The sequence below is a fragment of the Zalophus californianus genome, chromosome 16 (genome assembly GCF_009762305.2).
Source record: "Zalophus californianus isolate mZalCal1 chromosome 16, mZalCal1.pri.v2, whole genome shotgun sequence".
Classification (NCBI taxonomy): Eukaryota; Metazoa; Chordata; class Mammalia; order Carnivora; family Otariidae; genus Zalophus; species Zalophus californianus.
Genome location: NC_045610.1, coordinates 41,070,231 through 41,096,417, shown reverse-complemented (window position 1 = coordinate 41,096,417; position 26,187 = coordinate 41,070,231). Strand labels below are relative to the sequence as shown.

The following is a 26,187-nucleotide window of genomic DNA, read 5'->3' as shown; positions in this document are numbered from 1 at the left end:
TCTCTCTCTCTGTCTCTCGTGAATAAATAAATAAAAATTAAAAAAAAAAAGAAAAAAGAAAAAGAAATACAGTTTGACCCAAACGGAGGAGTGACGTGGGAGGGCTGTGTGGAAGCGCGTTCAGAGGAGGCCTTGAAGGTGAAGGTGCCAGGTGAAGGCATGTGGTTTTAACCTGCAGGCAACGAGGGGACAAGGCCTGGGTGTCAGCCACGGAAGAACTGCTGGATAAAACGCAGGTCTCAGGAAGTGATGCGTGGGTACAGCTAGAGGCAGGGAGAGCCAAGACCTGACCTGTGAGTGGAAATAGGATGATGGGAGGTAGGGAGAGGCTCGGACTGTAGGGCAAGTGGAAAGTGAGCAGGAGAAAGTCTTGGAGGACTCCAGAGGTGAGAAGCAGGAGGCCCGGAAAGTGATGGTACCTTTCAGAGGGGCTCTCGAGTCTGGGGAAGAGCGGATAGTCGGTATTCATATTATTGTGGATACCCGGCACTGTCCTGAGATCTTTGCCTGGACTTCGGCCTGTCCTCTACCCTTCTGCCGTCTCAGGAAGGGGCTACTGTTATGCACACTGGACGGAAGAGACCAGGCTGGGAGAGGTGAAGTGCCTTGCCCAAAGTCCAGCAGCTGCGGGGTACAGTTCCGAAGGCCAGGTCAGTCTGACTCCGGAGCCCATTTTCTTGGTCAGCAGCACAGTATCTGAGGCCCTGCTTGATCTGACTGCTGCCATTTGGTCTGGCTTCCCCTTGGCCACTCTTCCCCTAGCAATACTCTGTGTTCTGTGGCTTTGAGCTTCCTCCTGCCTGCCTCAGGACCCTCCCACAGACTGTGTTGCCCAATGCCCAATGAAATCCTCCTGGAGTATAATTCTCATAGCACTGTGTCCTGTACATGTCCTTTGTGACACTTCCCACAATTACCATTCTTAGCTATGTCACCTTTTGTTTTACGTCTGCAGGGAGAGGACCCTTGTATCTGGTCCCCAAGGCTAGCAGCCGCTGATGGGTCTGGGGTTGACCTGTGCTTGCTGAGATGATTTAAGAATAGACCTATCCCGGGCGCCTGGGTGGCTCAGTTGGTTAAGCGACTGCCTTCGGCTCAGGTCATGATCCTGGAGTCCCGGGATCGAGTCCCACATCGGGCTCCCCGCTCAGCGGGGAGTCTGCTTCTCCCTCTGACCCTCTTCCCTTTTGGGCTCTCTGTCTCTCATTCTCTCCCTCTCAAATAAATAAATAAAATCTTTAAAAAAAAAAAGAATAGACCCATCCCCTCAGAACCCAACGTCTGGGAGCTTTTTGGCATTTTGGGCCACTGCCTTTCTCTTTGGGGCAAAAAAGCTGACAGTCTAGGTCTGCCTCTTAGCCTCGGTCCTGGGAGCTCACCCACCAGCAGCCCCGGAAAAAGGCTGGTGTGCAGCCCCCACCCCGCTCATCCATAGGCCCATGGGCCCCAGCCACTCAGCCTTCCCTGGGAACTCACTATTCCTTGGCGATCTCCAAGTCCTTTCTGTGGCTCTGCAGGGCTGCGACCATCTGCCCCAGCTCAATCTGGGCATTCCCTATGCAGCTGTACAAGTTTCCGACCAGCTCGTCCTTGTTGGGCACCTCCTCTTTGTTCCATTCCAGCACTTTCTTCAGCACTTTCTCAGCTTTCTGAAGGCTGCCATCAGCACTGCCACTGGTCAGCACTAGGAAGGGAAATGGGGGACAGGGAGGTGGGAGCAGTCTCCTCAGGCTGATGGGAGAACCCACCTCCCCCCAGATACGCTCCACAGGCCTGAAATCTCGGGCCCCTCTGGTGCTCTCCCACCACCTGGCCAAGGCCTCGCCCTTCCGAGAACACCACCCACACATGTCAATGTCCTCGAGGCTCTTGAGGATGTAATGGGCCGTCTGTGAGGGACGGCGCTTGCGGTCCCTTAGCCATTTCTCTTGCATCAGCTTCCGGTCCCGCTCCCTGGCATAGATGGGCTTCTGCTGCCTCCAGAAGTTACTGCGGGTGTCCAGGTAGTTGATGCCTGTCATGATGAGGTCCTCCACGGTCAGGCCATGCTTGATGGTGCCTTTGATCAGGTCTGGGAAGAATGGTGTGAGGAGAAACCAACTAGAACCGGCGTCTAAGGGAGCCACCTCCTCTTAGCTGGGGATTCCTGCTATGGGGTCCCCTAAGGGGAGCTCTGCTTTGAGCTGGGAAAAGCAAGAGCACATAGGTAGCAGGGTGGCTCTATGTGGACCCAGGTGAGGCCAGAGCCCCTCTTTCAGACACTGCCATGGTGTAAAACTTCGTGCACAGGCCTCTTATGGCAAAGATACAAGGAACTAGCCGAGGGGGCCACTGGCAGATAGCTGCCTGAAAGGACCGCAACCCTCGGGCCCCCTGATTTCAGGTTGTGTCTGCTGAGAAGACTGAGTGTGAATGCACAGCCTGGTCCCAGTTGCCAGTGCCAAGGGAATCCCCAGGTGCCAAGTGGGCCAGGGCCAGCAGGGAGCTGGAAGAGTGTGCCCAAGCTTTGCCCGCCTGCCTGACCAGAGGTTAGAGCTGGTAGCAAAACTGCAAGGCCTTGTGGGGTAATTTTCAGGCCACCCCTTCCTCCACAGAAGCTCCTCTGGAGGGAAGTGTTCAGGCCCCAACAGAGAAGTGCCAGCAGGGAAGCTGCTCCTGAGACACAGACCTGCAGGGAGTCCTGCAGATAACCTCAGGAAGGCAGTTCTGGAGAATAGGCATTTGATTCAAGGATGAATCCTGCTTAGGCTTATCAGCTAATGGCAATACTCCCACCCTCCCATTTCATTTCAAGGCTCTGCCCTACTTCTTGCCACTGCCAGCACAGTATAGTGGAAAGAGCGTTAGACTGGAGGTTAGTAGGCTGGCCTCTGGGGTCGACTTCACCACGAACTTGCTTGTCATCTTGGACAAGTTGCTCCCCATTCAAGGTCTCTCTTTCCTTATCTATAAAAGGAGGCATTAGACCAGATATTTCAGAACATTCTTGTACTAGTATCATAGGATTCCCCTTCTAGCATGTCCCAGCTGGATTCCTTTGCCCTTTCTACAAATTGAAGGCTCAGGGGATGCTCCTCCAGGGACCTAGGTGATAAAAGAACCCCAATCTCTAGGGTTTCCTCCCAGGGGTACCATAGTGCTAAGGGCACTGGTTCTGAAATTGGACATCCTAGATTCAAACCCAAGAGGCATGTCACTGTTTACTGATGTGTAACCTTTGGTAAGTTACTTAATCTTTCTGCACTTGAGTTTTCTCATCTGTAAATGAGAATACTAGGAAATCCTGTCCATAGGCTAATGTTACATGACAGGCTCTGTCTCCAGCTCATGTATTCCAGCACCTGTCCCAGATTTCCTTTGCCACAAGTTCCCTGTTGCAAACAAAGTATCTGAAACCTTCATCCAATAGGAGCTTCTCCAGATACTCCTTGTCCACGTAGAGCTCGCCCAGGAGCTGGCGGACAATCTTCTCACTCTTGAGCGAGCCCTTCCGCTTGGACTCTCTCTTGGGGTGATGTAAGAGTTGTCTCACGGGATGAGGCTTCTGCTGGGCTTTCATACTCTGGGAAGATGGAGCAATACCCAATAGAGCCTCAACAAGGAGCACAGAGTACCCAGACATGGCCCCAGAGTCTGTGATCCCAGACATCTCCTCCAAGACCTCTCTGTGGGTCAAGAACCATGGACTGTGTCTGGTCTGGGAACAGCTAGATTCCCAAGACCCCTCTGGGGCTGGGGCAGAATCCCACGGCTGCCCATGATGGGCAGGAGCTGACTGTCCCCAGGTTAGAGGGCCACTGAGACCTCAGGCACATGTGGGCACTTCCTTGGGAGGGAATGTGATATCAGAACCAAGGCCCTTACCTCAGCTTGCTTGTTTAAGAAGGAGAGGTCCCCTTTGTTCTCTAGCTTAATTGAAGAAGGACCTGCAAGAAAAGAGGCTGGGGCTCAGGTGTGCCAGGCCCTCAAGCATGACCTATCACATATTTTTATGTAGAAATCACCGCAGGTTATGGCAAAGCTGTCTCTGAGCCAGTCCAGCAGGTTGATGGTACAGGATATTTGGAATAACACTCTCCTATAGGTAGGCAGCCCCTGATATCCCAAGGCCATGGCAGCCAGATTTCCAAAGGCAGTCCCTGGCACTGGGAGAGCTCTCCATTCCCAGCCATTTCCACACTCTGCTACCCACAGGGCAAACTCTTGCTCTCCTCCCTTCTCCCCCTGCCACTAAGCCAATGGGTAAGGCCAGTCCTTGGTGCATTCCCAGTAAGAGAGGAAGCCAGGAACTAGGGAAGGCTAGGCTCAGGACCTCATTCTATCCCATGAAACCAGGCCAAAGACAGGCCTAATGTGAATAGCCTTTGCATCTGGCTTAGAGGAGAACCAGAAGTTGCAGAGCTGAGCACAATGGATCAGGGGCTGGTCCTCTGGATAGACAGATTAGTTCCTGATTTTCAACAAAATCAGCAGCAACCAAATCCAAGCATGACACTCCCCGCAGGCCTGGTGGTAGCTGCTCACTCATCGCACCTCCAAGCCCAAGGATTCCAAGAGCCTCCTAGGATAAGGGCATAGGTCCAATGGTCACTCACTTCCCACTGAGTTGTTGATGGCTTCCTGAGCTTTCTGAATTCCAACTTTGAATTCTTGGTCAGGCCGCAGCTTGTAGCCTCGATGATAGAACACCAGGGCAAACTCAAAGTCTCCCATGGTGTACAGGGTCTCAGCCTTTTGTAAAATTCCCTGAAATGAGAGGAAGTCAAATTGAGGTGGCAGACAAGGCCTTACAGGACTTAGGTGTGGTGGAGCAGAGGGTCCTGGGTTGAGGATCAAGGTCGGGATACGGGTGCAGGTAGCTAGGTAAGTGACCTAGGGAGAGAAAAGGCATCAAACCCTAGGCAGTCTGGCTGGTTCTTCAGCTTCTCATCAGAGGCTGCGACAGGCAATGGCAGTGGTGAAAGCCAGATTGAGTCACCTTGCAGAAAGTCGGGTCACTCTGGAGTGAAGCCTCAGCATCCTTCAGGGACTTCTCCAGCTCTCCCATCTTCAGGAAGCACTTGGATCGGGCAACCAGGCAGTTCTTATCTCCATTCTGAAGGTGAAGAGCCTAAGAAAAGAACCACCCAGGTTGACAGGCACCAGGCAACACAAGGTAGAAGCCTGACCAGAAAGAGCATCCCAAACCGTCCTGCCAGCATTTCAAGGGGACTCCTCAGGCCAGCAAACAGGTCTCTGGATCTTTTCAAACCAAAAGCAGCACAACATCGATCTTTGCTCAGTCCACTAACAGGCTGCACGTAGCTCATCTCGAACAAGGTCAAATCACTAGCTATTGTGAAATCCATTGGTGGAAATGTGTGAATATACCATTCTGTGGATATACTGAATTTCCCCCACATGTCTGGGATTCCTCCAGTCTGCTCAGGCAATAGAAGCTTACGATTTTTAGTGCATACCAAATTCAACCACAAACCTCAAATGGCTGTACAACACTCAAAATACATTTCAGAGGCTAAGCATTCTGAAGGCTAACGAAATAGGTTTTAGGACATCTGCAACTTGAGTCATCCATTCCCCTAGCTCTCTCTTTTTACAGAGCTTATTGAGAACAAATGAACAAATCACTATTTCAGGAGATCAAGATGAAAATGCTAGCAAAACCGAAACTGCGATTTGGGCAATAAAGTGGGAATGGAACATTTCTCCTGCTCCCCGTGTCCTTTCTTCTGTTTGAAATCATCATTGGAGGGGCACCGGGATGGCTCAATCAGTTAGGCGTCTGCCTCTTGATTTCAGCTCAGGTTATGATCTCGGGGTTGAGAGATCAAGCCCCAGGTAGAGCTCTGCCCTTAGCAGGAGTCTGCTTCTCTCCTCCCTCTCCCTCTGCCCCTCTACCGCCCACATGCACGTGTGCACTCTCTCTCTCTCCCTCAAAATAAGTAAGATAAATAACTCTTTAAAAGAAGAAAAGAGGGGCGCCTGGGTAGCTCAGTCGTTAAGTGTCTGCCTTCGGCTCAGGTCACGATCCCAGGGTCTTGGGATCGAGCCCTGCACTGGGCTCCCTGCTCGGCGGGAAGCCTGCTTCTCCCTCTCCCACTCCCCCTGCTTGTGTTCCCTCTCTCGCTGTGTCTCTCTCTGTCAAATAAATAAATAAAATTAAAAAAAAAAACCAACATCTACTAGCTTACTTGTGAGGGAGTATGTATGGTGGTTAGCGCCTCAGCACTGGAATCTGAGTGCCTGGGTTTGAAAACCTTCTCTTGCCAGTTCAGTGATCTCCGCCATGTACTCAAACTTCTATATCAGTTTCCTCATCTATAAAATGGAGTAATAACAGAACCTCCCTCATAGGGTTGTACTGCACTTAGCAGCAGTGTGCCTAATATCCTAAAACAGCACCCAATCTCCATAGGGTGGGGTTAAGCAATTGGTACTAAGATTATATAGAATAATGTTATTTACTGGCCATCTTCTGTGAGCAACTGTGTGCTTGAGATTTCACCACTTGGGCATGCAGCCTCCAAGCCCATTTCCCAGCCAATGATGGGAAATTAAGGCTGCTCTGTGGGAAGAGGCCAATCACATTTCAGTAAAAAAAGAAGTCACTGTTAATGCAGAGAACGGTTACTAACAAGCACAAGGCAAGTGGGAAATGGTATAAAATGGCGAGGCAGTGACAGAAGTTGACAGTAGTGCGTCCATCAGGAACAAATGAATAACAGAAACAATAGGGTCCTCCAGGCACCACGGGGACCTCAGTGTTATCAGCAATCAGAAGTGGTGATGGGTGACTGGTAGGTTCAGAGCCCAACTCACGTTGCTGAAGCTATGGGCGGCTTTAGAGAACTCTCCGCACAGATACAGCCGCTCGCCCTCCGCCATGTAAGAGGGAAAGGTCCTTCGCAAGCTGTCAGCTTCTGGGTCCGACATGGTAGCCGGATTCGGTGACGCTGAAGCAGAAAAAGGGAGGAAAAGAAGCCGGAGAACCTCGGTCTGGCTTGTGGAAGCCCTGTCTCTTAGCAACCAGGAAGCGTAGAGTTGCTTCCGGCCCCTCCCCTCGCTCCCTCGGGGCGGGAGTGCGCGGTACATCCGCCGCCAGCGTGCGCATGCGCCGGCCCAGCAGCGCGTGGGCGAGGGCGTGACGGGCGTGTGGTGGGTGCCTGCCCAGGGGCTGCGCCGGGCTGTGTTTGTTGTTGCGAGTTCCGTCGATTCTCTCCCGAGGGCTGTGCCCGGTGTCCAGAATTTACAGCCAGTAATGTTGGAAGAGGATTGGGGGCAGGATTCCAAATAGGGATAAGGCATACGTGGCAAGGATATGTGCACCGCCACATTCAGGACATGAGGATTTGCAAGGGATTTCGTGGAAGACAACGTTGGGTTCGACCTTAATTTAACATATTTATTGAGCACCTGCTTGTGGTAGGCTCTGATCGAGGCCTCTCCTGACGGCTTTCCCCATTCCCTCACTCCCTCTGCCAAAAAAGTAAACGAGATTCTGCTAGGTTCCCTCGAACACCCTGCCTTTGCGACATTACTTTGAAAAAACGTCAACTTCCAACGCCAGTGACATCGTGACCTCCATTAAGGCAGGGACCCTGTCGTAACCTTGTGTTTCCAGAATGCAACTGTCTGGCACATAGTAGGAGCTAAATAAATCATTGTTAAAGTTTAAATAGTTAAAGATGGCCCTAACTACGCAGATGTACACATCGATGAGTACATGTAAAGCTGGAGAAATCGGAATAGGATCAGTGGATCGTACCAGCGTCTATTTTCTGTTGTGTTATTGTACTCAAGTTTTTCAAGATGTTACCATTGGGGGAAACTGGGCAAAGGGTACATGGGATCTTTTTATTATTTCTTACAACTGACTATGAATCTACAATTATCTCAAAATTGTAATTAAGAAAAGAATGACTTTAATGCCAAGATAAAAAAAATAATATGGTTCCTTGCTTGGAAGAGTTTGGTCTAGTCAGGGAGTGAAATGCATAAACGATAATGACTTACCAAAGCGATGTTGAGAGATTCGAAGTTCTGTGTGCCTGTGAAGGAGGTGAGGATAGATGAGTGAAAAATTCTGTCACGGCCTGGGCTGGATTAGAGACAGCTTCATCAAAGGGGTCACATTTGAGCGGAGGGTGAGTAGGAATGGTGCCCAAGAGACCTAAGTAGGGAAGGAGGTAAGCAAAGGCCAGAGGTGTGTAAGTTCACAAAGTGTGTAAGGAGCAGCAACCTCATGTGCTGGCTTCCATAACATATGTTATATATATATTTTTTAAAGATTTTATTTATTCATTTGACAGAGAGAGAGAGACACAGTGAGAGAGGGAACACAAGCAGGGGGAGTGGGAGAGGGAGAAGCAGGCTCCCCGCTGAGCAGGGAGCCCCACGTGGGGCTCGATCCCAGGACCCTGGGATCATGACCTGAGCCAAAGGCAGACACTTAATGACTGAACCACCCAGGCGCCCCCATAACTTACATGTTATTAAGATGGGCACATAGGTGAGTTGAACACATTGCTGAAGTGACCAGCAGTTAATTGGAAAATCCTCCTGCAAAGAGGAAATCTATAGGTTTAATTCAATTCCAATCAAGATCCCAGCAGAATTTTTTTTTGATAATTGACAAGCTGATTCTAAGATCTACGTGGAAATGCAAAGTACCTAGAAGAGCCAAAACAATTTTGAAGAAGAAATACAAAAGAGAAGTTATGCTGTGCTGTCAAGACTTATTTTAAAGCTGTAGTAATGGTATTAGCATGAAGATCGATATGCAGATCAATGCAACAGAATAGAGAGTTCATAAATAGATCCACACATATATGATCAATTAATGTTCAACGAAGTTGCCAAAGAAATTCGGTGCAGAAAAGATAATCTTTTCAACAAATGGTACTGGCACAATTGGATAGCCATATGCCAAAATAAAACAGAAAAAAACCTTACCTCACACTCTATACAAAAATCAACTCAGTAGATTTAAATGTAAAACATCAAAATTAGAAAATTAGGGGAAAAATAGTTGAAAATAACAAGGTACAAAAAGCATGAAAAAGAAAAAATAAATTTGGCATCAAGATTAAAAGGTTTTGGGGGCACCTGGGTAGCTCAGTCAGTTAAGTGTCTGACTTCTGCCCAGGTCATGATCCCAGGGTCCTGGGATCCAGCCCGGCATCAGGCTCCCTGCTTGGCGGGGAGCCTGCTTCTCCCTCTTCCTCTGCCTCTCCCCCGCCCCACCATGTTCTCTCTCACTCTGCTCTCTCTCTCTCAAATAAATTTAAAAAAAACAAAAATAATATTTGTTTAAAAAAAATTAAAAATTAAAAAAATAAAATTCTAGAAAATACATACTTAATCTATGGTGCCCCAAAGCAAAACAGTTGCTCCTAGGAAAATGGAAGTAGGGCAGGGAGGGATAGAATACAAAGAAGTACAAGAGGATTTTTAGGGGTCAGGGGTGAAGGATATATGCATTATCTTGATTGTGGTAATGTTTTCACCACGTATACCTGTGTTAAAACTCATCAAATTGTACAACAATTAAGTATCAGTAAAGCTGTTTAAAAAAAAAAAAAACAGTTAAGGGGCACCTGCGTAGCTCAGTAGGTTAAGCGTCCGACTTGATTTCAGCTCAGGTCGAGATCTCCGGTCGTGAGATCAAGCCTTACGTAGGCTCTGCCCTCAGCAGGGAATCTGCTTGAGAGGAAATCTGCTTGAGATTCTCTGTCTCCCTCTGCCTCTCCACCTTCTTGCGTTCTCTCGCGCGCTCTCTCTCTCTCTCAAAAATAAATAAAATCTTTATTTAAAAAAGCACAGTTTGGGGTGCCTGGGTGGCTCAATCAGTTAAGCATCTGCCTTCGGCTTGGGTCATGATCCCAGGGTCCTGGGATCCAGCCCCATGTCAGGCTCCCTGCTCAGCGGGGTGTCTGCTTCTCCCTCCCCTCTGCTGTTCCCCTGCTTGTGCTCTCCTGCTCTCTCTCTCTGTCAAATAAATAAATAAATAAAAAATAAATAAGCTCAGTTAGATAGCAATAATATTGTGTGCTTTTTGACAGATTACAAAGCACTTTGTGATCTTGACAGTATCCTAATGATGGATGGAACCAGGCACTATTTGCCTGGTTTCATAAATGAAACAATGAGGCTGAGAGAAGTGACAGGGCTTGCCTGAAGCCACATCACCAGCAAATAGGTAGGCCGGGCTGGGGCCCATGCCTAGGTTGAATCGGTTAGGGTAAAAAGCACTGGAATTTGTTCCCAACCTGTCCCAGCCACTTACTAGCTGAACTGCTTATGTTACCTCTTTCCGTCTGTTTTTCTTTATATTTCCTTCTATTGTGAAGTATGCAAAAACATATATGAAATATATATATATACAGTTTATTAAATGATTACACAATGAACACCCATGCAATCATCTCACAGGTAAGTCAAAAAACATTGCCAACTGGGTGCTCCCTGTGAGACTCCTCCCCAGTCACAATCTCATCCCTGCACTACCCCCCTCCCCACATAACCACCACCTTCCTGGTTACTGCCCTGGTCTGAACGAACCCTCATTGGCTCCCTCCAGGATTACTGTAATATCCTTCTAATTCTCTTTGATCTATCCTTGCCTCCTTCCTTCTCAGCACAGCAGTTAGAGCATTCCTTTTAAGGGGCACCTGCCTGGCTCAGGGGGTAGAGTATGTGACTCTTAATCTCGGGGTCATGAGTCTAAGCCCCGTGTTGGGTGTAGAGCTTACTTAAAAAAAAGGGGGTGTCAAAAAAATAAAGTTGCCCTATTAAAAAAAAGAACATTCCTTTTATTATTATTATTTTTTAAAGATTTTATTTATTTGACAGAGACACAGCGAGAGAGGGAACACAAGCAGGGGGAGTGGGAGAGGGAGAAGCAGGCTTCCTGCAGGGTAGGGAGCCCGATGCGGGGCTCGATCCCAGGACCCCAGGATCATGACCTGAGCTGAAGGCAGACGCCCAACGACTGAGCCACCCAGGCACCCCTTCCTTTTAAAATACAAGTCAGATCCTGTCATTTTGTGTTCAAAACCCTACTGTGGTCCCCCATTTCACACAGAATAAAAGCTACTCTCCCCATCACTCCCTGTGCTCTGGCCACCTGGCCTCTTAACTGTTCCTTGAACAGGAAAATAGCAGACATGCTCCTTGTAAGGCCTTTACTCTGGGTGTTCTCTCAGCCCCAAATGGCCTGGAATTGATCTGGAATACTCCCTCCTGGCTACTTAACTGACCCTCTCCCCTCCTTCCTGTATTCAGATTTCTCCTCCGCAGTGAGGCTTTCCCCAACCACCCTATTTAAACTGCAGCCTCTTTGCCCTTGTTTATTGCTGTTTCCCCTGATAAAATGTGAGGTAGGCAAGGCTGAGCATCTTTGCTTATTCATTGTTGCTCCAGTGCCTAGAATAGTACCTGGTACAATTGCAGGTGTTCAGCAAGTATGGATTGAATGAAAGAACTAGAGTCCAGTTTTTTTGTGATAATCATTTCCTTGCTTTTCTTGGTAGTTTTCCCACCTATGTATCCATTCTAAATAATAGAATTTAGGTTTGTTTGTTTTAACTCTATGTAAATTGAATCATACTGTATATGTACTTTTCATGGTCCATTTTCTTTTGCTCAACATTATGTTTTTGAGATTCATTCATGTTGTTGTGTGTGACTGCAATTCATTCATTTTCCCCTGCTGTCAAGTTTTTCCTTGTGTGAATGATATCACAACCCATCCAACCATTCAATCTTTGAAGGAAGTCTGGGCTCTGTCCAATTTTTGGACAATCTCACATGCATCTCCGGGCACATGTATGCATGAGATTCTCCTGGGTATATCTAGGAGTGGGGCTGCATGGTCTTCGTGTATGTCTTCAGTTTTATGAGATAATGTTAGATGGTTTCCAAAGTGACAGATCCATCTGCCCTCCTGCATCTGCCCATCTGTAGTCTGGTCACCCCTTTGGACCTCCATGTCCCCCGTATTTCCTTCATAAAATAAGAGGATTGGACTAAGGGATTTCTGAGGTCTCTTTTGAGTCTGATGTTCTGTGATTCTGTGATCAAGGAGGCCTAAATAAGCAGCACCACATCCTTGAGGTAGCACCTAAGTTCTCAGGGAGAGAGGCAAGTGCAATCCATGCATGGGAAGAGGCCTTCAACCCCCCTCAGGTGAGGCACAGTCCTAAACTCTAGACTGGTGTCAAGGTAGAGACTCTGGCCCTCTGGCAATTCTTATTTGTATTCCACAACTTCTGCTTCTGCCTGCCCTTGCGAGAATTTCCAAACACAGAACATGGCAAAGAGAGACAAGAGGCATAAATAATGAATTCGTTCAGAGATGAAGTTAACCATGTCAAGTCAAAGTCAAGGGTAAGTGATGTGTGTGTGTGGGAGGAGCTGTGCAGGCTCTGTCTTAGGACAGGAAATGGTGTACTGTCTTCCTAGGGGAAGGCATCCTGAAAGCAGAAAAGAGAGAACTTCCCAGGAACACACCTGGTGAGGATGAGGTAGTAGCAATTTTTAAGACAGGGTGAGGGCAGAGCTGGGGGCAGACTCTGGGAAGAGGCCAGACAGGAGCTGCTTGGTCTGGCTGGAGAACGTTTCCTGCGCCCAGAAGCTGGCTCTGGCCACACCTCCCTGGGGACCTTCCCCAAGACACCACGGGCTGTTGGCCCTTGGCTCCAGTTGGAGACTGGTCAGTGCTGGGCAAAAAGTGAAAGTTGCAAGGGTGAGAACCTCCCTGGTTCTTCACAGGGCAGGTCAGGATGGGCCTCTGGTGTAAGCCCCTGTCTCTGGTTGTTGCCAGGAGACCGGTGGGCTTAGAACTGCATACTCAGGTAGACCCTTGTCCTGTCTGCATCTCCGCTTCCTCTTCCATCCTTCCATAATTTCTTTCCTTCATTCACGTCTTCATTCCAGCATGCCTAACATGTGCCTAGTCCCATGCTAGGCATTGGGGATGTCAAAAGGAACAAGGCACAGTCCTGGGTCTTGAGGAGCTTCCAGCCAAGTAGGGGAGACTCACTGGATATGATTTTCTTTCCCTCCCCCTCACCTACTAGGTGGTAGTGGATAGGGCAGCAGAAGGTCAGTTGCTCATCTGCAAAACGATTGACTCAAGAGGTTGCCGTGAGGAGTCTGCATTAGCACCCGTACCTTTCACATAGTAGGTGTTCGATGAATATTAACTAAAGTGGATTAAAATCTACGAGGGAGTCACTGAGTAGGCTAATGCTACTGTGGTAGAATGCCTGTAGCCTGGGCACAGAGATAGTGCTTATATCCTCCTGTGTCCAGTCACATGGATTTGTCTTCCAGCCCAATCTAGAAGAGGAGGGAGGTGATTCAAATGGCAAACACAAAGTCGTTTAGAGCTTTTAAGTCAGAAAGGTAAGAAAACGGGGCCCAGATTGATCATTTCGGAGCAGAAGAGCTTCTGTGGGAGTATGGTAGAGTAATGAAAGAGTTTTTTCTGGCAGGGTTGAGAGCTGTGGGGAAAGACCTAGGATGGAACCACACAGAGAACTGAAAAATCCCAGCGCTCGGCTGGCTCTTGGACTCTGTGGCCAGCACCTCTCCTCCCTCACTCTCTGGACAGCTCCTTTCTTGTTGCCCCCACTCAGGACTAGTCACATTTGGGCCCGGCAACACCTATATAGGGGGACTCAATCTCTCAGCAAATATTTATTGAGTGTTTATTATGTACCAGGCCCTATTCAAAGTGCTGAAAGCACAGCAGTGAAGAAAACAAAGAGCCTCATCTTCATGTACATATGCACGTATAGCTGACTGATAAATTGTTAGAACTGGAATTGCTGGGGCAAAAGCATGTGCACTGAAAATTTTTATTGATATTGCCAAATTGATGAACACTTTGTTACAGTTTATGTTCAACCTGGATGAGGCCTTCTGGATGAGTGTATCTTTCCAACCAGAGGGATAATTGCTGCACAAGTGATTCCTCCTGACTACAATCTTCCTGCTAGCTTCTGAACATCTGGAGTTGCTGTCTCCCCAAGGCCAGAAAAGGAGTACTTTTTTTTTTTTTGAGTACCTCTTCATAGGAGAGGTTTTCTTTATCTACTGAGAGATGACCCTTTGAAATTTGTGCTTTTGGGGGAAATTCTTGATAGGGTTGGAGCTCAATCCATATAGGAGTAGAAGACTCTCAAGGACCAACAGCAGAGAGGAGGTGAAGAGTTGTTCTTTCAAAAGGATGATTGGGAGGAAAGGGACCATAAAGTGACATCATCAGGGATCATTTGGTTCAGGCATGGGCAGCAACTTTAGCTGCCCCACTCCTGATTACAACTGGACTGGGGGAAGTAGGGCTTCCTGAAGTTTTTGTCCAAAAGAATGTCGCAACATTGTTGCAGTGTCCGTATGACCCGGGCGCTTGGCGGGGGCACGGGCATGGTATGGTGATTCTCTGCATACTGGGCTGACCCTTTCACCTGATCTGGTCAGTGCTCCATTGGTTCTTCTTCCTGGAGCTAAGTAGCTGTTAGCATCAAAGAGCTGCTCAGGAGACCGACAGGACTGAGGTGAAAACTCCAGAATGTCGCAGCCCTAAATATGTGTCTTGGTTTCCAGGATTGCCTGATTTCAAATATTCTGCCCCACTGGTTCACTGGCACCTGTCAGACCGGGGTGTTCAGTTTTTGGTTTGGAAAATAGCCCGTCTCACAGGTAGTGGAGAAAGGGAAGGCAACAGTTCATTCATTCCAGTAGGGAAGCTTGGGATGGGGGTGGGGGGTAGGGGGAAGCAGGAGACCTGCAGAGATGGCCCCAGCCCTGTGCTAGAATCTCCCGTTGAATTCTCAGCTCCGCCAGGTGAGGTGAGTGGGACGCAAATTGGTGTGACTGGCACCCACCTAGCCCCACCCACTCACTCCATCCGCCCTATCCCACGTCGGGAGGTCTGATCTGATTTCTCAATCTTGCCCTACCGGCTCAATCGAGAGGGCCCACGTGCAAATACAAAAGCAGTCTGCCACCGCTACGTGAAAAGCCGGTCTAAGCAACTGGATTCAGTGTGGCCGATTTTAGGTAGCTGGGATGCGGACGTTAAGGGGAGAGAAGACGGAGACTCCAGGTCCCCAAAACTGTGCTACAGCCTGTTCCGCCAACCCCACCCGGCCAACGCCACCTTCCGAGCTGCCGTCGGCCCAGCCCCTATGTGATCAGGCCACGGTCCCCCGCCTCGTACGTTCTCCTCCCAGCGTAGCCCCGCCCATCTCCCCACACCGAGGCCCCGCCCCCGGACCCGCCCCAGGCCGGCGGGTTCAGGAGAGGCGGTGCCTGCCAGGCGTCTGGACGGACTCTCCAGGTGGACTACAAGGCCCAGCAGCCCTTGAGGCCCGCCTTCGGGGGCGGAACTATACCGCGCAGCGAATTGGGAAAGCCCTGGCGCTCAGGTTAGGAAACGCGTGTGACCAATCGCGGGGCCGCTCGCGCCGTGTGCCGATAGGGGCGGAGGGAAGCTCGCGGGGTCCAGGACAAAAGCCGGATTCCGGGCGGCTGCTGGAGGCTGGAGCGCTTCGGGCTTTGGGCGGTGAGGCGGGGCCCGCGGAGGGAGCGCCGCGCACGGGCTTTCGCAGAGAGGTTAGTAGCGGGCAGCTGCTTTCGCGGGAGGGACCCCACTGCTCCAGAAGCTTCCTGCTTCCCTCCCCCAACCCGGAACAGCCTTTCCCGACGCCTGCTTGGTGCTCACGTGCCATCCCTGCACCTCCTTAGAAGTTTTGGGGGTCTTCGTTTTAGGTTAGCCTTCGCTCGGAACCCGGCCGGTGGCCGCGTGTCGACCACCCCACCCCCACTCTCCCGCATTCCAGTTTCTGGTAGTTTGCACGGGGTGTGCCGTCGTCCTGGCTTCTCTTACCTCCGCAAAACTGCATTTGCACCATCCAGGCGCCCCTCACCCCGACCGGGGCCAGTCCTCGAGCCTCTTCGGGCTTTAGCGGGCTCCTTCTTGTCCCCATCCGGGTCTCCCCACCGGATGCGGGGGACGGGAAGTAGAAAGAGTGGTGGCCACTCGCCTCACTCCGACCCGGGCTCAGGCCCTTCCTCTATTTTTTGTGGCGAGTCGACTGAGTCCCGCGCCGAGAAAGTGGAGGGAGCGAGGGGGGCGCGCAGCCTTGGTGGGCCACGCGGGGCCGGGCTGCTCCAGGGTGCCCGAGGCCTGGCCTCGCCGCGAGGACCTGCCTGTGGGGCAGCGGCGCAGGAAGGACCCTCCTCGCTCTGGAGGTGCCGTCGGGCCCAGCGTCTAAGCGACAGATGGCCGGGGTGCCAGTCTCCCTCCCCACCTCTGGCGCTGACGCGGAACCTGGCCAAGGCTGGATCCTGAAGGAGCCGGAGGATGCTGTCGCCGCTCTCCTGTAGGGCCTGGCAGAGAGCCAGACCCAGCGCCGGCTGCCCTCTCCAACCTTGGCAAATACTGTGCAATACCGAGGACTTCTGCCATTGGGTGGGGGGAGTTCCCTGGGGTCTGCCTGGCCGGAGGATTTGGGAGGGCGGCGAGGAGCAGTGCATGGCACAGTTTGGCCAGCCAGCCCACTCCTTCCACCCTTTAACTTTGCTCTTTCAGCCAGTGCAGGTCCTTGGAGATCCGAAATACTGGGTGAGGAAGAGCTGGTAGACCCCAGCTGCCCAGGGCGGGTAATTTTCACCTCTGAGAGAACTTCAACAGCTTGGGCCAGAGTGACAGGAAGAGCCCTTGCACATGGGGCAGCTGGTGCCTCCACCCCCATTCTGACACTATGCTTGCTGCCGTAGGGGACCCACATAGAATTCTGCCTCTCCCCTTTACTCTGGGAATTGCTTGTCTTCTCAAAAACAAAAACCACACCAGTCCTATGGAAACTAACCTAAAATTGGGTGCTCTTTGTCTTTCTCAGAGAGAGACTCTAAGAAGCATCCCTAGTGGTTCCTCTGCACTGGCTGCGTCCCAGGGGTACATTCCTGGGGAACAGGCTCCTTCATTCAGCCTTGCTGTGGATGAACTCAATCCTGGGTCACTTACCTGTCTGCAGAAAAGACCCCATTCAGCTCATAAAGTCCTTCCCTTGGGGAGATAGAGTAAGAGAGAGTGTGTGTGGTCTAGTTCCTTGGCATGATTACCCCCAAATGATTTATATTTTACTTGTTATTAGGTGACAGTTCCTGGGGCCCCAGAGCAGACCCCTGGGATCTTAGCTCTGTCCTAAAACCACCTATCATCAGTTTGACAGCACATTCAGTTCCTGGGGAGGCAGCCAAAGACTTCGGTGGGGTGGATCCCCAAACCCAGATTGGTATATACTTTTTTTTTTTTTTTTGACACTTTAAGTCCCAGTGTCACTAGAGCAGGTGGTCTGTGGTCATAATCATAAGGACCTTGAAATGATATGCACAGGTAGGGGCACATTTTCTGGGCTTCAGGTGCTCAGGAATCTGAGACCTTAAATAGGTTAAGAGCCGCTGCCTTAGACTTCTGTGACCCCTCTGAATGATTACATTTTCGAGTTTTCTCCACTTCGGCTACTCCCTGAGTTTGTGAGCCTTACGCTGCATTGGTGAATATGTGGAGGCCAGATTCTTTCCCCACTCTTATTCTATCATATAAATCCTGTCTTGGCCTTGAAAGGGCCTGCCCCATCTAAGCTAAAGTGCTCTGGTGGCATATCTGTTGTTTTGGTAAGCTGGCAAATCTGTTCTATCCTGTATCATCCCCATGTGGGATCTCCCTGCCCCTCCCCCGTGGAAATGAACTCTTGTGTTTGAGATTTGATCTGGGGCTCAAGAAAGTTATGATTTTTCAGCACAGAACATCCCTTTTCTCAGCCTTATCCTTTGTCTGCTTTGGGAGGTGCCAGGTCCTGGGGGGTTGCTCTGGTAGTGTCTGTTGGACTGTTCTCTGCTGGGGAGGCTTGGCTGAAGGGCTCTTTCCTCCTGGAGTTTGTGATTCCAGGTGCTTGATGTGTCTGAACTGCTGAGGGTGGTCAGCAGCTGCCGCCTCCTTACCCTGCTCGATCTACCCTGGGTTGCACTCTGTTTGGGAGGGGGGTGGGGGCTGATGTACCCTTCTGATTTCAGGGCCAGTTTTTCTGGTCTGAAGTCAAGAAGGTTGGGAAATGGAGCTGGAGTGGGTGGGGGGTGGAGGACTGTGGGACACTGGGGCTGGTTGAGGCATCGCCTTTGGAAACTCATGTTGAGTTGGAGCCGGAAGTCGTCCCAGGGGAAGACCAGAAGAGGGAACATTTCTTTTGAGCCCCTTCCCAGCTACCCCATTTTGGGCCAGACACCAGGCTGAAAGCACCCATTGTGCTGAGCTGGAGACTAGCTGGGAGGCTGAGGGGGCCAGCCAAGCCAGGGTTGGAACCTGAAGCCCCAGCCTGGCCAGTTGGGAGAGAGGTGGAGTGTGGCCTCTGGAACTTTGGCCTTCCCCGAGCTGGGGATGGAGACCAACCTTCCTGGGTGTATAACTGAGCCAAGCCTCTAACTCAGCCCTCCTTTATTTGAACTTGACTTTTCTTCTTCAGCAAATTCAGCAACTTCAGTTCTGGATCTTTGTAGGAGAGATTGGAGTGACTTTTCCTGATCTGGCCAAACTCTTAGCATGAATGACGGTTTCCTTTCCCTCCCCTTGCCCCTGTTCCTCTCCCCAACTTGCTCCTCTCACTACCCATGAGAGAATGGGTGTTTCAGGGCATAGCAGTTGAGGGAGAAGGAGATAAAGAAATTGTTATCACAGACCCTTCTGTGAGGTGAAGGGGGACACGGCCTTGTCCTTGGAGAGAAACTCTCAGGCTGAGGTGTGGGGTTTTCTGTGGACCAGGAGTAAAGGATTTGGGTTCAAGTCCTGGGTCCCCTGCTTATTAGTTTGACTTTTTGGGCAAGTTACCTTAATTCCTCTGAGCTTTTATTCCTCATCTAAGAAATAGGTATATTTTAGTGTACCTCACAGGGTTCATAGAAGATGAGCGTCTCCATACATGTGACAGAGGATGACTTTTGTTCCCTCCCCCAGCTCTGCCTCAGTTAGAAGTGACCGGTACGGGGCGGTCCCCAGAGACACCTCAGTTTTGCTCTAAATTAGCAGCTGGGTGACTCAGTGGGGTGGATGGGATGCACTGAAGGTCACCGTTCCCCTGCCCTGTGTCTGCTCTGAACTCAGGGGTGGGAGTCTAGTGTCCTGGGAGAAATGAACTCTGAGATGACGCTTCCTCTTGGCTCCTCAGGGGCATGATCCTGCCTGAGGTTAAGTAAACTCACCCGCCTGGCCCTCAGCCTGGTGGTGAGAGTGTAAGTGTATGAAGTGGGTGAGTCTGGGTGTGGGGGAGATGAAACCTGTGGGGGGAGTAAAGGTAGCCTTGCACAATTCTGGCTAGGTGCCCCATAGGTCACAGAACCAAAGGGTGTGTTTCAGTGTCTGTGTGGGTCCTCGGGTGGGACCAGTGCTCGGGTTTGGGTCACACCACTGGTATTTCTGTCTCCCCGTCCAGCTGCCTTTTGCTCCAAGACTAATATGAGCTGGTTTGCTGAGAAGAAGTAGAGACAGGGTTGAGGCCAAGAGTCCCAGGGAAAATGCCACCTTTGTTTTTTTCCACCATCTTCTCTCTCCCATCATTTCCTGATCCTTGAGCTCTCCCTTCCATCCCTCCCGCTGGGCCAGTCCTCTTTCCCTCTCTTGAGGAGCACTGAGATCTGGTTTTATTGTCTGGGGGCAGCTGGAAACGGGTCTCTTTCCCCTGCCCCTTCCCACCAGCTCCTGTTCCCCCAACAGGTAGAGCAGGTTCTTCCGCAGCCATGTCGGCCAAGGCAATTTCGGAGCAGACGGGCAAAGAACTCCTCTACAAGTACATCTGTACCACCTCGGCCATCCAGAACCGGTTCAAGTATGCCCGGGTCACCCCTGACACAGACTGGGCCCGCCTGCTGCAGGACCACCCTTGGCTGCTCAGCCAGGTGAGCCCGCCCTCCCCGGGCCCTGCTTCCAGGCTCAGGATCAGAGGAGAAAGGATTGGTTTGGTGGAGACGCCACGACGGGTCACATGATGGCAGACTGCCCACATCCCTGGGCAGCATGCAGCGGGCTGAGCGGGGTTTCATGTCCTGCTGTGGGCCCCACATGTTGAGGTGCCCTGGCAGGGGACAGCGTATGGGCTTGGAACTAGACAAATTGGAGTCCAGATCGAAGCTCTCTGTTGATTAACCATGTGGCCTGGAGCGAGCCACTTAACCTTTCTTGAGTTGTCAGGTTCCGCATCTGTCACATGGGCGGAACACTGGCCCTGAGAGCTGTAAGAATTAGCAGTAATGTTTGGAAGGCATTTAGTGTGCCACCTGGCACTTGGTTGATGCTCAGTAAAAGTAGGTGTGTGCCCTAATCCCCCCAGGTGGAGCATAGCAGGATTGTGTCAGGTCCGCGAGGAAGAGTGCCGTGGACTTTGTGTAGAGCGGCCTATAGCCTTGGGCGGCTAGCCTGGAGTCGAGGCTCCTCTGTCCGATTCCTTGCAGGGCCCCTGTGGGGAAGGGCAGGCTGCCCAGGCAGGGCCCGGAGAGCAGGACCAGGACCTGTGGCGGCTTCTGGGGGTGCACGTTCCCTCCCCCTGCCTCAGGAGGTGGTACCTTTCCTCGCGGGCAGTGTGAACAGTGCCTCGGGGCTGCTTGCTGGGCTTACAGGCAGGATCAAGCACCGGGATGGGACTGACCAGATCTCTAAGGTCCTTTGTCACTCCAGGGCTCTGTCTCTCTGCTCCTCCTTTTGGAACCCAGGTGCTGGTCCATATTCTGAGGAGTTCATGGTTCAGTGAAGCTAAGATAGCACATAGGGAGGGTAGGGAATCATTCATTCAGCAGGTATTTGGTGAGCACCTACTCTGTGCCTGGCCCCGTCCTGGGCACAGATGGCTCTGGATTCGTGGTTGTCAAAAGAAAGGTGTAAACTGGGATAGGTGAGGGAGACTTCCAGGAGTTGACCCTGAAGAATGGCTGGGTGGATTAGAAGCCATGCAGGCTGTCCTGGGCTTTGGGTCCCGGGACTATAGCCTTTGACTCTTCTCTTTCTTTCCTTATTCTAAGTACAAACCCTTCTCGTTCCAGAGCTTGGTGGTCAAGCCAGACCAGCTGATCAAACGGCGTGGAAAGCTAGGCCTCGTGGGAGTCAACCTCACTCTGGAAGGTGTTAAGTCCTGGCTGAAACCACGGCTGGGACAGGAGGCCACGGTGAGTATATGGGGACAGGTCGGGGTGGAGGCGCTGTGGTAACGGAAGCAGATGCAGTCACCTCCAGATCAGCAACCCTGTGGGTCACCCTGCACCCAGGCACACTGCAGCCTGGGGAAGGCGAGGGTCTTGCAGAGCTGACTTGAGTAACAGGGCCAGGCCTGGTGCTCATTCCCAGCTCAGCCATCAGAGAATGGCAAGATGGGCTGCAGAACTCACCCCAGTACAGTTCATGGCCAGGTGGAAATGGCCTGTTTCTTAAAGGCAAACATGGAGATGGGTCTCTGAGGCCCGTTCAGGGAACTCTGTTCCTTTCAGTTTCCAGCTTGTGACGTGTATGTCTAAGAGGGTGGTTAAGAAGAAGTTCAAGAGGGCGCCTGGGTGGCTCAGTTGGTTAGGCAACTGCCTTCGGCTCAGGTCATGATCCTGGAGTCCCGGGATCGAGTCCCGCATCGGGCTCCCTGCTCAGCGGGGAGTCTGCTTCTCCCTCTGGCCCTCCCCCCTCTCATGTGCTCTCTCTCTCTCTCATTCTCTCTCTTTTTTAAATAAATAAATAAATCTTAAAAAAAAAAAAGTTCAAGAAAGAAGGCACAGACTCGTTTAGGCAGAGACATTATTGGGCCAAGAGCCTCAGATGAGACTGTTAATACTGAAGAGTAAATTCGGTTCTTGGCTTCTCCCAGCTTGGTGATTAATGGCAGCTCTGGAGATGAGAGCTAAAGTGAGATATGGTTTGGGAAGGCTAGGAGAGGCTCAGAGAGAAAATTGCAGTTCTCCTTCTCGGTCCTAGAAGAGACTGGGGAACAGGAGAGGAGGAGGGGGCTGAGGTGTCCCTGAGCGCGGGGAGGGTGTGCTGTCCCGTTTGGGGGACTGTGACCAGGGGGGAGCTGTTCTCTTCCTTGGCAGTCCCGGAAGTAGGATGACGATGGTGAAGGAGCCGTCTGCCTCTTCTACTGGGCTTTCTCAGATCAGCTCTTAGTGGTAATTCTTAGTTTCTGGCTCTTGGAGTAAAGAGGGCTTCTAAAAGTCGCATGTGGACCTGGGGGCAGAGGGATCTTGACTGGCGTTTGTGCTTGCAGGCCTTTGGGAAGAGGACAGCAGGGTTGGGGGCTGAGTGGTGCGCCCAGGGAGGTCCTCACGCGCCCTTCTCCTCGGCTGGCTGTTGGGAGGGGTGTGTCCGCCCCGGCAGGAGCGGCTCATTACCTCTGATGGATCACTGTCTGGTCCCTGACTCAGCAGTGACGCACGCAGGCGGGCGGGGGCTTTGGGACACTGGGATGAGAGCTGTCTCGCCCCAGCGGCCTCCAGGGACACACTCAAACTGATTAGCTCTGCAGGCCTGTTGTCCTCAGCCAGGAAAGTGTGCGTGAAGTTTTCCCCGTCAGGCCCTCCCTCCCTCCCCCGCCATGCGATTCCTGCTAATTCCCTGGGTCTGGACTTCCGTCCTTGGGCTGGGTCTCTCTGCTTGAGCTCTGAGATGGAGAGCCTTGATTTGTCTGGGCTCTGTAATTTGTGCAACTGATGGCAGGAGGGAGAGGACTCCTGATGCCTGTGCTTTGGGGGCCGGGGCAGCATTGTCAGCCCAGCTAGTCTGTCACCCTCCAGAGGAGGCAGAACAAGAACATGGGAGGTCAGTACACTTCCAAGTGCGGCCGGCATGAGGGCAGTGGACGGAAGAGGGGAATCTCATGGAGACTTCTTTAGCTTAGGGGTCTGTGACCACATTGCCCTGGTTTCTGGAAAATCTCTGTCAGATGTTGTGGCAGTAGTACGTGGGCCCCACCTCCGATGGGATGGCCAGTGGAGGGAGCAGAGGGCAATCCTCCTGCTCTGGGGAACAAGACTTGCTGTCCATCTAAACTTTAGCTTCCTTGATCTCCATAGGTGGGCAAGGCCAGAGGCTTCCTCAAGAACTTCCTAATCGAACCCTTCGTCCCCCACAGTCAGGTATGTGTGAGGTGGCTCCTGGCTGGGTCTTCTCCTTCCCTTTGTGTCTGTCGACCCTAAAATGCTAAAGGAAGAAAGCAAGCTGCTGGAGAAAAGTCAAAGGGACCAGAGTCTCTGAAGCTGCACCGAGGGTCTGAGGGCTGCCATGGAGCAGGGAGTCCAGAGATGGAGCGGGGAGGAATTGGGGCTGGTAACAGAGGGGACTTCTCAGTGCTGGGATGAGAAAGACTTGAAGGCAGGCACCCTCCCCCAGGTCAGGTCACCGTGGCTGAGGCTGGACTGTCTGCTAGCTAGGCAGTGGTCTCTTTTCTCCTCTTGTCCGCGAGGGGAAGATGGTGGACGGTCTCCCTGGGTGAGTGTTCTCTACTAGGGTTTTAGAAATGAGACCACAGGGGCTGGGCTCACCAGTTCAGTGCCCCTTACCCACGTGGTACTGTCTTCCCCTTTAAGGCGGAGGAGTTCTACGTCTGCATCTATGCTACCCGAGAAGGGGACTACGTCCTCTTCCACCATGAAGGTGGGGTGGATGTGGGCGACGTGGATGCCAAAGCCCAGAAACTGCTTGTTGGCGTGGACCAGAAACTGAATCCTGAGGACATCAAGAAACACCTGTTGGTCCATGCGCCTGGAGATAAGAAAGAGTTGAGTGAGAGGGAGAGCCAGCTGGTGGCAGTGGGGGAATGGCAAAAGCTGACAGCTCTGAGCACAGAGCAGGGAAAGCAAGGCAGTTTTCCCTGTGTGGACATCCACCCTGCCCCGCCCCAGCATCTGGGTGGGAGGGTAGGCACAGTCCTTTCCTGTCCCAAGGAGGGGCACTGGGGGTGGACAGGTGGCTGGCTCAGACTGAAATATGCGTTCTGCGTCCCTCACCTCGTTGCCCCTGTCTGTCTGGCGTCACCGCCTCCAGCTTCATGCCTGACAGCTCCTTTCCGCCTCAGTGGCTGAAGAGTGATGTCCAGGGAGCCCGGTTCACAGAGGAAAGCGAGGGGTTGGCGGGGCGGGGTGAGTGTTGGGAAGTGGAGCTGTTTGAGGCAGTGAGAGATTGCTGTGGGGAGGGGGTGTTTGGGGGCTGCTGCTGGGCCCACTCCCTGGCTCCCTGAGGATTGACCATCCCTCTCTCCCTCCCCCTCTAGGATCCTGGCCAGTTTTATCTCCGGCCTCTTCAATTTCTATGAGGATCTGTACTTCACCTACCTCGAGATCAACCCCCTTGGTAACTGACTGTGCTGGGGGTGGGGGTGGGGTCCCTGGGCAAGGGGCAGTTATAACAGGGTCCCCATGCCTGTGGTAACCCTGGCCTTGACCTTCAGAACACCAGACCCCGCATTCATAGAGGGCAGTCTAGACAGGTGAATGTTTGCAGAGGGATGTCTGGGCTCATGGAATGCAGTCTCCTGTTTCTGAGCTCTCAGAAGGCAATGATTATTCCTCTTTTAAACCAACTCCAGCTTTCTTTGGTTTTAATTTGTTCTGTGATGGGGAAGTCCTGATTTTGACCTGAGTCTCTGCTTAGTGGCTTTTCCTGCCAGTGGGTTAAGCTGTGCTACCAGGGTCCAGGCTGCCTCTGCACTGATCTGACTACTCAGGCCCTTCTTTCCTCTCCGTGCCCTTGGAGCACCCCTTCATCCCCCCCAGGGGTTGGTCAGTCATTGAGCCCCAAGGCTGGGAAGATATTGGTCCAAGCCTCTCAGGCTGTGAGGGAGGAGGGTGGTAGGAGCTGCCCTAGCCAGGGCTGCTCAGGGCAAAGTCCGATTCCAGGTTCCAGCTGGGGATGAACTAGATGAACTAGATGGTTCTGTGCTAACCTATTAGCTAAATGATCCTGGGGTAAAGGGAAGATGGATGTCCAGTAGGCTGCTAGTAAATGAATCCTGGCTGGGGGCGCAGTGCGTCCCGAGACTTCTCACTCCCCTAGACACTTAAGTCTTCCTTTAGCTGACCTCAGAAAACCCACCTGGACACACCTGGGGGGGGGGGTCTTCTGACAGCAGTCAGTACCTTAACACTTTTTGTTTTAAGGGCAAGGCCGTGGAAGGGGTGAATGGTTAGATTGAAGGCATGGAATGTAGCATTTAAAAAAAAGTTTAGGGGCACCTGGGTGGCTCAGTCGTTAAGCGTCTGCCTTCGGCTCAGGTCATGATCCCAGGGTCCTGGGATTGAGCCCCATATCGGGCTCCCTGCTCCACGGGAAGCCTGCTTCTCCCTCTCCTGCTCCCCCTGCTTGTGTTCCCTGTCTCGCTGTCTCTCTCTGTCAAAAATAAAATCTTAAAAAAAGATAAAAAAAAGTTTAAAAATTGCCATGGTGAGATCATCCAGTAGCGGTGGCCAGCGAGGAGGCAAGGGCATGGTGGTGTGACACCAGGCCTTTCTTTGATGTGCAAAAAAGGCTGGGCCTTAACTTAGATCATTGGATGACAATCTAAAGTGCTGAGCAGCCTCACAAGATTCCAGGTCGATGCCATGCTTTTTGAAAAAGAATGGATAGAATGTGCGCCTGGAATTGGTGGTACGCATTGCAGAGAAAGCGTGCAAGATAGAATTTGATGATTTTGTAGAACATCTGCTTCGGCAGAAAACAATGGAACGTCTGAGTGACGTCAGGAGGCAGTGGGGTAAACTAATAAAGGAAGTACGCGCCTCCACCTCACCACTGGGGCAAGGAGGATCCTAGGCCCTGAGCAGAGCTGCTGCTGGTGGCTGGAGGCTGATTTTCATGTTCTCTCTTCTCCACTGGAAAGTTCAGTTACTGAAAACCTCTTTGTGAAAGTATCTAAAAATAAAGGATTGCTCTATCCTGTTTAAAAAAAAAATTGCCACAGCACAGGGGTACCTGGGTGGCTCAATTGGTTAAGCGTCCAATTCCTGATTTCTGTTCAGGTCATGATCTCATAGGTCATGGGATGGGGGTCTCTGCGCTCAGCAGGGAGTCTCCTTCTTTCCTTCTCTCTCTCCTTCTGCTCCTCCCCCAACTTGCATGGGCCCCTGCCAATAAATAAATAAGTATTTTTGAAAAGTTGTCAT

At 51.5% G+C, this 26,187-nt stretch overlaps 2 protein-coding genes and 1 pseudogene across 7 annotated transcripts in view; 2 read left to right on the top strand and 1 right to left on the bottom strand.

Moving 5' to 3' along the window:
• The window catches only part of TTC25 (tetratricopeptide repeat domain 25), a 29,937-nt gene extending 13,945 nt beyond the window's left edge, over positions 1–15,992 (bottom strand). Inside the window, exons 1-10 of one of the 4 annotated variants that reach the window (XM_035724577.1) lie at positions 15,896–15,966; positions 8,487–8,559; positions 8,014–8,170; positions 6,820–6,953; positions 4,979–5,110; positions 4,596–4,746; positions 3,865–3,926; positions 3,397–3,562; positions 1,847–2,071; positions 1,477–1,684 (exon numbers count right to left, since the gene is read on the bottom strand). In XM_035724577.1, coding sequence (XP_035580470.1) covers positions 1,477–1,684; positions 1,847–2,071; positions 3,397–3,562; positions 3,865–3,926; positions 4,596–4,746; positions 4,979–5,110; positions 6,820–6,933 — 1,058 coding nt within the window. In that variant the 5' untranslated portion in view covers positions 6,934–6,953; positions 8,014–8,170; positions 8,487–8,559; positions 15,896–15,966. Of the gene's footprint in view, positions 1–1,476; positions 1,685–1,846; positions 2,072–3,396; positions 3,563–3,864; positions 3,927–4,595; positions 4,747–4,978; positions 5,111–6,819; positions 7,063–8,013; positions 8,171–8,486; positions 8,560–15,895 lie in introns of those variants that run through there. The other 3 variants (XM_027624432.2, XM_027624431.1, XM_027624433.2) reach the window with 3 other exon arrangements.
• The window catches only part of ACLY (ATP citrate lyase), a 41,520-nt gene continuing 30,797 nt past the window's right edge, over positions 15,465–26,187 (top strand). For 2 of the 3 annotated variants that reach the window (XM_027626158.2, XM_027626156.2), the window contains exons 1-6: positions 15,465–15,621; positions 19,778–19,959; positions 21,097–21,219; positions 23,104–23,166; positions 23,617–23,807; positions 24,300–24,379. In XM_027626158.2, the coding sequence (XP_027481959.1) occupies positions 19,801–19,959; positions 21,097–21,219; positions 23,104–23,166; positions 23,617–23,807; positions 24,300–24,379 (616 nt within the window). In that variant the 5' untranslated portion in view covers positions 15,465–15,621; positions 19,778–19,800. Of the gene's footprint in view, positions 15,622–19,777; positions 19,960–21,096; positions 21,220–23,103; positions 23,167–23,616; positions 23,808–24,299; positions 24,380–26,187 lie in introns of those variants that run through there. The other variant, XM_027626157.2, reaches the window with a different exon arrangement.
• LOC113939806 lies at positions 25,005–25,942 on the top strand (annotated as a pseudogene).